The sequence below is a fragment of the Python bivittatus genome, unplaced genomic scaffold (assembly GCF_059951505.1).
Source record: "Python bivittatus isolate LINGU-HERP-01145 unplaced genomic scaffold, Pbiv_v1 ctg000980_np1212, whole genome shotgun sequence".
NCBI lineage: Eukaryota > Metazoa > Chordata > Lepidosauria > Squamata > Pythonidae > Python > Python bivittatus.
Window position 1 is genome coordinate 34,195,660 of NW_028277125.1, and position 15,208 is coordinate 34,210,867.

Genomic DNA, 15,208 nt, shown 5'->3' on the forward strand with positions numbered 1-15,208 from the left:
TGCAGCCTTCTATCAACAGTGTGGGAACTGTTTGTCATTGCCTTCTACTGGGACAGCAAACTGAGGTTGCTGCTCTCCATTCTCTCTAACCCTTCCCTCCAGTGCTCTTTACTGGTTCAGCCTATTGTCATCCTCCACTATCTTATTCTGGAAAAATACTGCTGGATCTGTTTTGAAAATGCAAATTGATTATTTGCTTATTTTATTTAAATTATTTATATGGTTGCCCATCTCACAACCATGATTGTGGGCAGTGTACAAGGATTAAAACAACAACTACACTACATAACCTATGACACCCAAAATTAAAACAAAGCCCAAATCATCAAAACCATATCAGCAGCACAGCTTGCTCATATTCTGGCCCAAATGCCTTGGGAAACACCCAGGTTTTCAAAGCCTGGCTGTTCAAAAGGCTAACGGGGTTGTGACTTCCAGAGAAACGCTGTTCCATCAAGCAGATACTGCCACACAGAAGGCACAACTTCTGGGTACAAGAAGATTTGTTTATTTATCAAATTTATATGGCTGCCCATCTCACAAATGTGACTCTGGGCAGCGTACAATAAAACTAACAAAACATTCTCCAAAACCATTTAAAAACAATTAAACATCAATAGAAACAAGATCAAAAAAGAGGATGCATCAGAATCTGACACATAATTTTTTTTATTTATTTAGCATATTTATACAACCAACACCCCTATTCGAAGGGAAAAACCCAAAGCATGCTCTCTCTGCTAAGTCTGGTGGGCCAAGGAGAAACAGTAGGAGAAAGGTGGTCCTGCAAATATCCAGTCTATGCCATGTAAGCCTTTATAGATGATAACCAGCATCTTGAATCATACTCTTATGCCTGAGACTGGTCATTTTCTAGCTTTCCCTTTATTTTTATAAAAATAACTTTTAAAATGAATTGGGGCAAAGAATGTACCTAGCAGCAAAGGATCTGTCTAAAGACTCATTAGCATTGTCTTGGTGCCTTGTTGGGTAACTCTGAATTGTAATTAACATTAATGATCAGGAATTGCGTGAAAGAAATGAAGTTTTAAGTATTAAACAAACTGCAGTTCAAGCAGTGTGTGAGGGTAGGATAAGACAAAAGCAAAATTCTAATCAAATTTAATGACCTGCCCCCCTCCCCAAAAAGAAAGCTGTAGAAAGAATAGTGACAGGAAATGAATAACAAATAAATAATAAAATGAATCAGGCTTACCAAGTTATCAGAATGACTTAAAAGTGAGTCCAAATAAAAATAAAGAATAGCGAACTATTTTATTCTTCCTCCTGCAGAAATCATTTTAAAACAATGGACAGAGTTCAGATGCCACCTAGTGCCAAAAAACACATAGTTTTAGATCCAGGGATGAAAGTACAAAGCAGATAGGTTATTTTTAAAGAAGATATGACTTTAATCAAACAAATACAAGAAATGTTTTCTCATTTGAAGTATCCATGGCTCCAAACTATACAAGAAAAGAAGGTAATCAAAAGTACATTATCTAAAAGATAATATGGATTTTGTACAAATTAAATTAAGTCTTTATAAAGCTGTGAGATGACTTTCAATATTTTTTACTTCTACTGTTCACAGATTATGAAGATTAGAAATACAGAAAAAGGGAGGGGAAAATATGCAGCTGCTTTTAAATTATGCTTGCAAAAGATTACAGGTTTACATAAGTACAGGTTCACCCATCATGCTAAACCAAAGTACGTAATTTACGAACCACAAAGACCAAGTTTGAAACCAAAAGTTTGAAGTCCACCCCCTGCCCCTTCTAGCAATTAAAAACCACATGGCTTTTGTTGTTGTTAAAAGCAGTAATGGGCAATAGTAGGAATAAAGGTTAATTTATTTCCATGTGGATCAGAAATGATACATATGGCAACACATGTTACAAAGCCATTACAATAACCTAAATCTAGGCTATTCATTTTAGTGAGTAAATTATTTGTTAACTTGCTCTTCATACACAGTTATAACAAGATCAGCACGCTGCAATGAACATTTTTGTGACTGCTGTTTGACCCATAATACACAACGGAAATGCCAATAGGAAAAAATCACAACAACAATTGGTTTTAACCTTTCCAACAAGAACATTAAATAGGCATTACAACAGCCAGAGAGAGAAATTATTTTTAATGCACCCACCATCCGCACTGATGAAAGAGGTACTTTCCACCTGATGGAACAGAGCCAAAATCAATGCCTTAATATAAGGCATACCTAATGAGAATTCTTGCAGATTATAGTCACACACTGGGTTTTCTAAAAGCTTCTCTTGACAGGCTATTTAAATTACCCTGACCTTAAGCAAATTTTCACATTAGGACTTTTCATGAACACAGTGCATCAAGAACCCATCTGTGAATTGGTGAAACAAAAAATCATTAGGGTCAGTCAAATGCAACCAAACTGTACAGAACATTTACAAAGGTAGTGAACAGCTCTGCTACAGCAGTCATAACTTCAAATTCAGTTCATTTAATTGATGCAGCAATTTTTTAAAATAGGGTTAGATCTGCAGCTGCTGAAAATTATAGTCAATCAAAGCTAGCATAGCCTATTTTTTTTCCAGTAGGTTAAATTTAGATTCCTTTGACCTATACTTTTGTAGAACTATTAGCTGCAAATTTAAAACTCCCTAAATAGATTCTGAAGCCATAGAAAATTTAAATGCTTTAAAAACAGATTTAATGAGCATGGGCTATTATTGTATTCTTTCTGTCCAATTAAAATGGCCCATATCTGTACAGAACCCCACACATCCTCTGTTTTTAATTTTTATTTGTTACTATAGAAACTTCTTAAGTATCCCATTCCTCTGAATTCAACTTTTATCTTTCTCCTGCTGCACCCAAATCTCATTTCTAAATAGTACAGTAGTGGAAGCTCCCTCTTACACTTATGGAAAGTAATGGGAAGTACATGGCCTATTGTGAGGAATGAATGTTTGCCTAAAGAACAGAAAATGAAAAAATCTTGTTATAAAGAATGAGCTTGCAAATCTGAAGTAGTCAAGAAGGAACTTAAATTTCATGGCAAGCACTCACAGCTAATATTTTCCATATGCATTGATCCAAAATAGTTAACCCACTGAAAGTAAGGCAGAAGTAAGCCAATGCTCACCTCTGCCATGAACCTTAAGTCAAGCTATCATCTCTGAATTTTCATCCCTCTTCCACAATAGAGGGATCACTAATAGGTCATACTTTTATTTATGTCAACATTAGATTTACATAAAATGTATTGCAAAGATTTCCTGGTACAAAACTCCTACACTGGAAGGCACTGGTACAGAGAACCTGTTGTCATAAGATTAAAATCATGTGAGATACAACACCAATGGACCTTAAGAACAGTTTGGAAAATGGTGCATTAACAGGAATATACAGCAGAATGTCAATGAAGAAGGCTAAACAACAAATGAACAAAAATGATTCAGATAAAGAAATATAATTATACTACACGTGTATCACCAAATATCACTTGATACTGAAGAAAAATTTTATGCTATAGCGTGATTCAGAAACTCCAAAACCAAGCAAACCCCCCCCCCCAAAGCCAGAGTGGAAACCCCCAATATAGACCACATTCAAGAAGCAAGCTTCCCACATTATTTAATTTGCTTTGATGGAAGTAGGACAATCACAGCTTCCTTTTTGCAAAAAAAAAAAAAAAATCTTATCTAGGTTATTTTGTTATCTAAGTTGCATGGATAATGAGCACTGTCTGCACACATAAATCCCCACTTTTAGTTTGAAAATGAGCATTCAGTAACAAATTGCAGTAATACAAAGCATTCCCATCAGATCCAAATGCTGACCTTTCTAGTACAACTTTCCCAAACCAAATGGCGTTCAGAGCTATTGGGACTACAATTTCCAGTTGTACAGAACTCTGAAAATTTGAGTCCAAAACATCTGGAAAGATGCCAGGTTAGGGAAAGTTGCTCTAGTAAAAATTGCTGAAGATTGGATTCACACCCTATTCAGAAACAGCTTAACTCAGGTTCTTTACACTTTATTCACTGCCCGTGTCAGTGCTGCCTGAAGTTCAGCAGGAGGAAAGACCCCAAACTCAGTGACAATGCCACCAGTTATCAATTCATGAGGAGTGACATCAAAGGCTGGATTCCAAACACCAATGCCTGGGAAGAAAGAAAGTATATATGTTGTTCCATTAGTGTTGTAAAGCAGATATCTAGTCCACCAACTCAGCTAGATCAACTCCCCACATTCTATTTCTTTCATTAATGGTAAGTGTTATGGCTCAGTTTTAAAAAGATGGGAGACAAACAAAAAGAGAAGATGCAGAACCACTCAAGGAGGATATCTACGTTCTTCAAGGTTAAAAGAAAATATTACATCAGACAGTGGTAAGCAACTTGATGTCCTTCAAGAAACTTTGGGCTAAATTTCCATAATTGTCATTCTTCAAAAAGAAGTAGATGATAGCTTACTAGACTGTCATGTATCCAAGGAGATTCAAGTCAGGATACATTTTCTTGATCTATGACAACTTATTCTAAATATATACATCATATAGATTTATGTACGCTGGGCAGCTGCTGTTAAATCACTGATTACAAATAGTACTGAAAATGTTACTATTCTACCATATGTCTCTTTTCTTTCCACACAACCTTCCAATGTTTTGGTACCTGGTGCTGCAATTCGTACACCATTGATGTCTGTCAGTTCCTGGGTTGGCCGCTCCTCAATAATGATCTGCCCTCCATGTTCTAAATTCAGGTCACAGGAAGTGCTGGGTGCTGCCACATAGAAGGGAATCCCATGGTATCTTGCAGCAATAGCCAGCTGATAAGTACCCACTTTATTGGCCGTGTCTCCATTAGCAACAACCCTGTCTGCTCCCACAATGACAGCTGGATTACAAAAAGAAGGACAACAGCAATTAAAAGCCTAAGGCTAGAAGTCATATGTCCCAAGTTTGACTAACAGTCAACAATGCAGAACAAGGGGAAACTAGAGGAAAGCTTGCTGTGTTTTTTTACCAAATTACCCTAGTGTGAACTGCGTGCCCACTCTGCTCTGTCCAGAATCTGGTAGATGCTCCCATAATATGTTTTTAAAATTTCCTCTGGGTAGAAGAGAGGAAACAATTCTTTATTTCTCTTGTTCTCTGGGCCATTCATTTTCCACTCTCCTAGAGTTTATTGGGACGATAGAAATTCCAGTTAAACTGGGTTCAAACATTACACTAAGCCATGGTTTAACTATGGCTTGTTGATTAAATCACTATTGGCTGGGTTCACACAATACATATGCTAAAACTTAGCAAATCAGATGATGGCTTGGCATGTTGCATGTACTAGGTTATTAAATAAGAAAATGTAATCAGGGATCAGCACGTAGAAAACAGAAATATGCCTTACACTGAACCAAGCCATATACTTTTATATTCAGATTAATAGCAGCTCTCCCAGGATTCCAGGTATGGTCTTCCTTGCCCTTCCAACTGAAATCCTTTTAAGTGAAGATTAGAGATTCAACCAGACACTCGCTACATAACAAGCATTGCTTTCAACTCTGAGTTCAGTTCAGCCACACGTCCTTCCTTCCAACAAGACTCCCCTTTGCATGTTTGTATGATTACTGCTGCCAATTCAACCAAGGAACTCTGCAGGCTGGAATTAAGCTTGAAGTGGTAGTCAGATTTGTTTATTATTCAACTAAATAGAATATCCTATCCCAAGACATCAGAGTTGATAGGTGACCTGCACAGCATCTTCCCTAACTACTTGGCCTCTTGGACAGCGTTGATTCACATGCACACAGTAATTTCCTAGCATGAAATCTAGATAGGGCAGCAGCCATGCAGAAAAAGAAGGTATAAGACAACTACCTGATATCTTTTTTTCCTTCATTGCCAGGGAGGCCATGCTATCAGCAATGAGTGTTGAAGGCACCTGCTCATACACTAATTCATAAGCAGTCAGCCGGGCCCCCTGATTGTATGGCCGTGTCTCTGTACAGTAAACGTGCTCCAGACGACCCATGGCATGTAACGAGCGAATGATACCTATGAAGCAACATTACAAACACAGACAAAATAACAGACCATATAAAAGACTACAAGATGTCAAGGTACAAAGCAAGCTTTTCTAACTTGGATTCTTCCTTCAGATGTTGGGAGCTGTAATCCTAAGGCCTTTGGAATGCACTACACTGGGGAAAGCTGTTATAAGGGGTGACATCTCATGTTTTCAGATATATTACCATAATTCCTACCCTTTCCTTTGTCACAAAGGACAGAAATAATGAGCAACTAGATAAAACATCAGAGACTTTGGATGCAGATAGAATTGCTTGGAAGGGTGCCCAGCAGTTTGAAATATTTTGCACTTGATGGTAATGTTTCTTGAATGCAGAGAGATGCCACTTACCAAGTGCAGTGCCATAACCAGCAGTGGCCAATGAGCCAGTATTGCAGTGAGTCAGGACTCTCACTTTGCCCTGCCCTACTTGCTGCAAGAGATGGCAAGCTCCATGTTCCCCAATGTTTTTGTTGTCTTCCAGGTCTTTCTGCAGCAACATTTCCGCCCAGTGGATCACACTACAATAAGAGGTTACACAGACTTGCATGTTTCTTGCTTATAGTTTTGGGACAGAAAGAAGATAGGCTCTTGAACCCTCACCTTTCTCGTAACCTCTCTGGAGTAGTCCCTTCATGCTTTGCCTCCTGATGGACAAAGTGTCCCAGGTCCCGAGCTGCCCGGGCCATGTTGACAGCAGTAGGTCTGGCACTTATTAAGTAGCTCAGTGAATCCAACACGAAAATCTCAAGGTTGCCCAAACTCAGTTCTTCATTTCCTTTATTATGCAACTCCACTGCCAAACTCAGACAACCTATAATGGCAATGGCTGGAGCACCTCGCACCTAAGAGAAGAGACATCTATTTCAGTTTAAAGCAACACACATAGAAAGTGAGGATTCTTTATATTCAACACAAATAGAATCAGGTAGAGAAGACTGGACCTTGGGAGGTAGTGAGCATATTTAGGGTGTTAATAACACCTTGTGGCTGCTCTCACAAAATGGCTGGCCAAGGGCAGGCTTGACTATTCATAAAATGAGTACCACAAAACTTCCATTTGCCAGAAGGCAAATGGGTGAACTTGCTGGTCATCTCTTCAGTCCCCCAGCATGCTCGCTTTGCATTACCTTAGGGTTGTAGCTTACATTTCATTTTTTTTCCTCACATAGGTGGGGATACTTTTAAATAAGGCAGTGGGCTTCAGCAATCCACTATTCAAAAATTTTCCAATGAGGCAAATGGATAAAGGATGCTAAAGACTGCTGCTTTGAGAGTTTCCCATTTAATATTTTTTTTAATTAAAAGAATCTGCAACAAAATAAAAATCAGATAGGATGGGAAGCCTCATACAGATCAAGGTAGGTGATTACAACCACATTGGTACCCATCAATCAGTATAAGGCTACCAAGATGTAAATTAGACAGTAGCGCATTCTATGTAGGTTCCAATAGAAGAGAAGACACTCTGTGTAGGATTGCTTTCGAAGATAGAAACTTCAGCAAGTACAGAAAACAGCCTCCTTAGTATTTATGGGGGAAGGGCAGAGGGCAACCTGTATCAGGTTGACTTTGCTCGTGGGAAACTGGCAGGGATGATTGCAAATGGTGATCACGTAACTGCAAGACACTGCAATTGTTATAAGTGTGAGCCAGTCGCCAAGTGCCAGATCGCGATCACGTGACTGTGAGAGTGCTGTGATGGTCAGAACTTTGAGGACTGTAAGTGTCCTTTTTCAGCACCATCATAACTTTGAATGTTTGCTGAACAAATGGTTGGTAAGCAAGGACTACCTGTAACGGAATTTAACATACGAGTTAGTCACTTAAATTAACTAGCTTTGTACTGCCCCTGGTGGTCAATGTAACTGAAATCATTACACAGGGTATACATGGTGTAAAAATAGAGAAAAAACCCCTCCCCCAGAGGTGGGGTGGAAGTCATGTAAATCCCTGTATATTGGGGCATAACATAATATCATTTAAGAAATAAGAATCAAATGCACAGGTATAGGATGAGGGATATATAGCTTAGTAATGGTACCTGTGAAAGAGATATTGGAATAGTAGTCAACTGCAAACTAAATATAATCAGCAGAGAAATTATATTTCTCTCAGTGCAATTTTCGGTTACACTGAAATATAATTTCCTAACCCCCCAAATTTCAAATTTATTTTGCATTACTCAGATCCTATCAGAAGAATGATATCCACCAAACTTTAAAAAAATTAGACAAACTGGATCAGATTCAAATAAAGATGACAAAAAATGAAGTCCAGAATATTTAGCCATAAGAATAAACTGATACCTTTCAAACACTGAAAGTAGGTCACACCTAAGAAGTTCAAGACCTGTTGGCCATCGTTCCAGATTGCAAGTCACAAAATAACATACTTAAGTTTTAGGAAAAGCAGATTCAGATTGAATTTTGAAAACACTTCCCAACAAGTACATCCATGACAGTGGAACTAATTATCCAAGAAAGTGGTATATTCCTCTTGATGGAAATAATCATGAGAAGGCTATGTTATGCGTAGGAGATACTTTAATTTGGATTTCTGCATTAAGCAGGTTGACTCTGTGGCTCAAATGGCCTCTACACAGTGGCTCAATTTGCACAAAACATAAACCACAATCCAGTCTACCATATTTTATCCTAGTGTGGTATGCGAATCTTGTTTGTATGTAGGCCTATCAGATTTGGGCTTGCGCAACTCTGATCACCAGATGGCATCGTAATGTTAGTTTTGCTACTACTACTGGTTGTTGGGATTTTTGCAGCTCAGATTTGGTACCCCAGGTGTATGATTAATATGCAGGATAGTATGTCATGGACTGAAAGGTGTGGGTTGAATATGGGGTAAGACAATACTAAGTATCCCTGTGCAAACAGAGTTACAGTAACTGCATGTCATATTAAACCCAAAACATGTTGTTCACTTTGAATTAGCATGCTTTGCATAGACTGCCCTTATGGCCGAAAATATGGTTTTGGCTCATCATACCAGCCAGTTGTGATTGATTCAACATAGTTGCCTTTCTGGTGTGAACCCAACCCATGAATGTTTGTCTTTGGCCTGAAATCCCTGTTATATACCCTCAATGTTACTCTTGGACTAAGTATCTTTGTGCAAACAGAGTTAATTGCATGTCACATTAAGCCCAAACATGGGTTGTTCACTTTGGATTAGCATGTTTATGGCTGAAAATATGGCTTTTGCTCACCATATTCTGTGAACCCATCCAATTGTGATTCAGTCAACATAGTTAAAAACCACCTTGCCTTCCTGGTGTGAACCCAATCCATGAAAGTTTGTCTTTGGCCTGAAACCTCTGTTATATCCTCTCATGTTACTCTTAGCTCTGCAGGATACTTTTAAATGCTCAAGAACGGGTCATCCGCAGCTCAATTCTCAGAGCCTGAGGGACTCTCCAAAGACATTCCCACACCACCGCCCCTCTATGCTACGAAGGCGGTGCCACGCAATTCCTGTGGTCCCTAACGAAGCAGACGCAACACGTGGCAGTCCAACCTGCTTCAGCTGAACTCGGCAACTGTTGGCCTGTCCCACCCCCATGGCAGCACCTTCATAGACCGAATGGCCTCCCAGCCCTGGCGAACGCTGCTTATTTCCTCATAGAGGCTCTGATGAGGCAGCAGAAGCTGGTTGAGAATCTGCAGGGACCCCCTGCGGTACCGAAGCGCTTCCAAGCTCATGACGATCCCCAAGGTGGGGCTGCCGGAGTCGGAAGACCACCGCCGATCAGTCACGTGCTCTTTGCCGACGTCTCTGCTGGGTCCTAGAAAGCGCCCGTTCAGAATACCTCTTTTCATAGCAGATTGGGATGCAGGAATTCGGATGACCGCTAGGCGGTAGCAAAGCTTTCTTTGTATCTGCATCCGGATTTTGGCCGTCCAGATCTGGTAGTTTAACAAAGCCAGGACTAATCGTGGAATTTGATCCGTATGAAGGGAGGTAAATAGGAGCATTCATTTTCACAAGTTTCGTTCTTCCTCCCTCTGAGGAAGAGATACAAAAATCCTTTGGCAAGAACTCCTAGGTTTCTCCCATTCCCTCCAGAAGCCAAGGCACCAGGGCATTCACTGTCCTTCCTTCCTTCCTTAGTTCTGGTTATCCTGGTGGCTTTGTTGCTGCCTCACTTAGTGGCTTTTTTACTTCCCTACCCTGAAAGTAAATATCCTAAGGATAATGGGGACAGATGGTGCTGTAGAATGCTAGATGGTTGCCATGGTTGGTGCTTCTCCCATTGAACAGCTGGTGGGGAGGGATGCTAAAGACCCGCCCAAGACAGCAGAAATGCAAGTAGGAGAGATTGAGATAGCAGGTCTTATCAATAGACTCTCCAGCCCTGCTAAGTGTTTCCACCCATTGGGGAAAAAATCTAGATAGTCCATTTCTTTCATTGGCAATTTAGAATATTATATTTATAAATGTGCATGCATTTGTTGATCAATCAATATACTAAGACACTGTCCACATGGCTATAGCCCTATTCTGATCTCTCCTGAGATTTTATAAATACCAGCAATTTTGCAATAATTACCGAAGGCCAAGAAAACTAGGAAGGCTACAACTGGATAGACTATCAGTGGCCACACAGTGGCTGCTATTGCCTTCTCGTTTTTAAAACCAGCTCTTCCAAGTTTCTTCTAATTTCTTTGTTGTTTCATTTCATCTACTAAATCTCAGCAAGCTGGATAATAATAGAACATGCAAAATCCTAACGCTAAACAACAACATTATGTGTTCAGTTTTAGTTTAGCATATTATGCAAATCCAGCTATTGTAGTGAGTAAACTATTATTTGTTGAATGGGTTGTGTGAACCTATCTTCTTATGGTTTATTCAATCAAGCAAAGGTAAACAAGTCATAGCTACATTTTTGTCAGACTTTCCTCCCCTGGTTACCTTCCAGTGCATCCTAACTTCCATTATCTCCACCTGACATAACTGTAGTAACACACCTAGAGGGCCTGAGGATGGGAAAGGCTGACTTAGCATATACTGGTATAGACATGGCCCAGAGAAAAGAAGCAGGCCAGAATGCATTGCCATAATTTCACTTGGCCTGTCCATACATTCAATATCCCTTGTTTGCTTGTTGGGTGACTGAGGCTCATGTCAAAGATAGTAGGAACTTCAAATATGTTTTTAACTCACGAAAAACAGAAAATATACCTTTCTGATAAACATGTATTTTGTATGTAGAACATCATGGCTCCATTTGTTGCTATCACTGGAGTTAGGAAAGACAAAACACTTCAAGTGATGGTCTTTGCATATTGCATTATAAGCCTTTAGGACTGACTAAGACAGTTAAATTATTGGTCCACGCATCCCCTAAGCCACAAGCAAACCACTGTATGGATTTGCAGAGAGAGGCAGCCCATGTAACCCCCATGCACCTATTTTGCCCCTCCCAGAATGCCCCCAGACAACATCAGAAAAATTTGGTGGAAAAAATACTAATTTGCAGTGACATGTTCTCCAATGTTTGTGCAAAAAAAAAGAAGTAAGTAAGTTACCTTATGATTTCCTTTCTTCAACCTGACATCACATCTCCACAAAAATTTACTGATTTTTCTCATTTTTTCCTTGTCACTGGAACACATGGCTGTTTTTAAAAAACTCTTATTCCTACTAACACCAAAAGACAAATCAGCAATATGATCATTCCAGGTACTTTTTTTTTTAAAAGCACAGCCCTTAACTCAGACGTGCAGTATGTGAATCCAACCTTTAAATCAGTGATGGGGAATCTGTAGTCTTCCAGATGTTACTATCAACATGCTGAATGGTGAATGCAGTTGTGCCCCATCCCTGCATTTCTGAATCCATGAGTTGATGTAATATACAGCTCCCTATGTAAATTCCACAAGAAAATCTAAATATTTAAACAGATACATATCAATACATTAGAACAGTTTGCTTTACCATGTCATTTGATTTCTTTAATTTGCTCCTTTTCCGCAGACCACCATTTGTCCTTTGGGACATTAAAATGTCTGTGTTGATGTAATACATTGCCTGAGCTGCATTTCATCATTTCTCAGGTTAAAAGTCCAAATCCTGGTTGGCAGATATAATTAAGAATGAATGCTGAAAGTATCTGAGATAAGCATATAATCATTGATGATAACCAATTGTGCAATCCTTCAGAACATTCATGAGAAAGCCCTACTGAGTTCAATGGGGCTCATTTACAAACAAGCATGTAGAGATTATGGCCTTGTAATTCTTTTATGCTAGAATAGTATGAAAATTCTGGAAAAAAACCTTATAATTCCTAAGCTTTATTGTCTTGGCTGCATGGTTCATGAGTTCAGCAGCTGGGCAATGGAATAACTGGCAGATGGGTAATGGAACAGATAGCCCATCACATCTAAATCATTAGCTGAAATTCAGGCCAGATCTCTATAATTCTGAAAACAGTTACCATCTGCTCAATAAGGGTTAATGAAGTAGACTGATATATTTTTAGCAGAAGCCTCTTGATTTTGCCATCCAACCCATCATCTCAGGTAGCTATCTGGTTGAAAATCATGACACAGAGACCAATAACCAAATTGCTCTGTAAAATGAGGAGGGCATCCATTTCAGGTAATTAAAACTGGGTGCAAATAAATGTTGTACTGGAAGATGATTTATGATGGGCCAGGGACAAAAATGAAATTTTACTGAGTTCTCACTGGGGCATAGCTCTTATTTGTTTTTCCTTCAAGCAAAGCCTCCCATTACAAATGCCACTCTTTTATCTTAAACTGATACAAAATAATCTTCTGCCATTTGCTCATTACTGCTGCTACAATTAACTTCACAGACCCAACCATTTTATTACCCATTCCAGTTGCACTGCACACCAGCAAACCAGATAATGAAATGGAATACATGCAGAAGTGGCTTGATCTTAACTTATAGACACTGTTGTATCAGCTATTATCAAGTGACATTTATTTTTTTTTAGACATTGACATGAAATATTTTCTTCATTTCACTATATTTATAGTATGACTTTCAAGTTCCAAACCCAAATACTACATTTTAGATTTGTATTGATTTGTTAAATTTATATCCAGTCTTTCCTCCAAGAACTAAAAGCAGCTTACATGGGGATCTCCTTTCATTTTATCCCCACAACAGTGAGCTTGTGAAGTAGGTTGGGTTGAGAGAGTGACTGGCCTAAAGCCACTCAATGATTTTCCATTTCTGGGATCTCCATGGTACTAATCCAATAGCTTAATCACTAGTGTCCATTATGGAAGTTGAAAGCACTGAAAACATTTGAGTTTTCTATTTTCCTATTTATTTACATGCTTGCTGTACAGCTGTAGACCAGACAATAAAAGATAACACTGTTCACATAAAGCAGTTAACAATGGGTGAAAAGAACAAAGAAAAATTCAAACATGTATATGAAAAATCAAACTAGCCAGTGTAGGTGTCAAAAGCCATTCTTGTTAGACCCAACATATCCTAATTGCAATGGCACAGAATATTGTGACTTTCTTAGAGATTGCAGTAATAAAGCAGCAGAATGAACTCTCAATAGGAAAAGCATGATTTCTGATGGGGTCCTCTCCATGTATCTGCTGATGTGTAATAAGGTTAGCTCTCAGCACTAGATATGGCACAGAGGGAAGTTCAGGAAAACATGTGTTCTGAACAGATGCAAATATGTTCTTGAAAACAGGTGTTGTTGAATCTCCACTTCATCACCCTCAAAGTAGGGTATCAAATCTTGCTGGGATGAGCACCATTCTGTGTGGGGCAGAGGATGTTGTAAGGACATTGGAAGTGTAGACAAAGGCAAAATAGTGATGATTTAAATATGTGGTTTTATCATTTTGTACATCTAAATCAAATACACTCATGTATTTTGCACAATAGCAGAGTGTGAGTTGAAACTTGATATAAGCTGTATCAGAAGCTATTTGATTCTTCCAAGAAGAGATCTATTTATCAGCCAGTCAGCTGTGCTAAGGACTCATTCCCCAGTTTTCCTGGTGATAAAACAAATTAATGCTAAAAAATGAAAATTATTGCAACTATTCCTGAATCAGAGTCTGGGTAGGAGAAGGGGGACAAGGATAATAATATTAATAAAGCAGCAAGGACGGGAACCAGAGCAAAAGACGTCCTGCAGGACAGCACACAAAAAAGATTTCAAATATTTCTAGACTGGATGTCCGTTTCAATTTCCCTTTTAAACTCAGATTATTACATTTTTATTTATTTTACATAATCATTTAATTTCATTGAGTTCTTATATTTAATTCTTCCAATTTAGGCCTCTTTGAAGAGGGAAAAATAAACAGGAAGTGTGGAAATAGGAAAATGCAACTCTTTCATTTTGCATTGAAAATATTTTTTAAATCCCATAATTGTTAACATTAGGAAAAAATACAAAAAAATCTACAGATTTGTGTAGTCTGGCTTTAAAAGACAGATTTTAAAAAAAGATTTATTTTATACACACACAGTAGTGAACTTTAGCCAGTAATATTATAATACCCAGGAACATTTTTAAACATAAACTTTAAACAAACATATCTTGGATTTTTCCTCTAACGTTTTAAACTTTTATATTGTTTTCTGTTAGCTTGAACAATTACAAGAAGACATACTGTACTGAGACCTCTTCTCATATCCCTACATCCCAATAAATAAAAATTGAACCTAATATTTAAAAAAAACAACACCAATCCATTCCTGAATTCCACTGTTAAATAAACTGTTTAATGTTGAAAACCCTATCTCACAATGCTGACTTTTTCGTAGCTTTTTATTTAAGGAACTTATGAATCCCAGTATCGATTTTGGACTTCAGGTGAAGCAGATATTTAACTACATGTCCTAAAATGCTTTGGATGAAACTCATTTCCTGCCTGCAGGAAGCAGATGAAATATTGTAACCATTTTAGCACCATCAAATGGTTAAATTAAATGATTGGATTTCTTTAGAGACGAGACGAAACTTCCCGGTAAAGTTTGACACCGTTTTTTCCTCCGACTCCGTACATTTTGTAATACATAGGATGTACTTTACTGTATAGGATAGAATTTTAAATCAAGTAATTTGCTTATTAATGTTATCTTCTAAAATTATAGTCTGAAGTTAT

General features: G+C 38.3%; 1 protein-coding gene across 3 annotated transcripts; it reads right to left on the reverse strand.

Annotated features, from left to right (window-relative positions):
* Nucleotides 1–298: 298 nt before the first annotated feature.
* On the reverse strand, nt 299–9,860 carry MRI1 (methylthioribose-1-phosphate isomerase 1). 3 transcript variants are annotated; one of them, XM_025177074.2, is made up of 6 exons: nt 9,653–9,860; nt 6,669–6,910; nt 6,417–6,586; nt 5,876–6,052; nt 4,671–4,895; nt 299–4,157 (listed from the first exon to the last, which is right to left on the reverse strand). In XM_025177074.2, exons 1-6 carry the CDS (start codon nt 9,782–9,784, stop codon nt 4,024–4,026), a joined length of 1,080 nt encoding a protein of 359 aa, XP_025032842.2. In that variant the 5' UTR covers nt 9,785–9,860; the 3' UTR covers nt 299–4,023. The 3 variants fall into 3 exon arrangements, with proteins under 3 accessions (XP_025032842.2, XP_087988202.1, XP_087988203.1); XM_088132076.1 differs by having other exon boundaries at nt 9,600–9,795; XM_088132077.1 differs by lacking the exon at nt 9,653–9,860 and adding an exon at nt 9,292–9,589.
* Nucleotides 9,861–15,208: the final 5,348 nt, after the last annotated feature.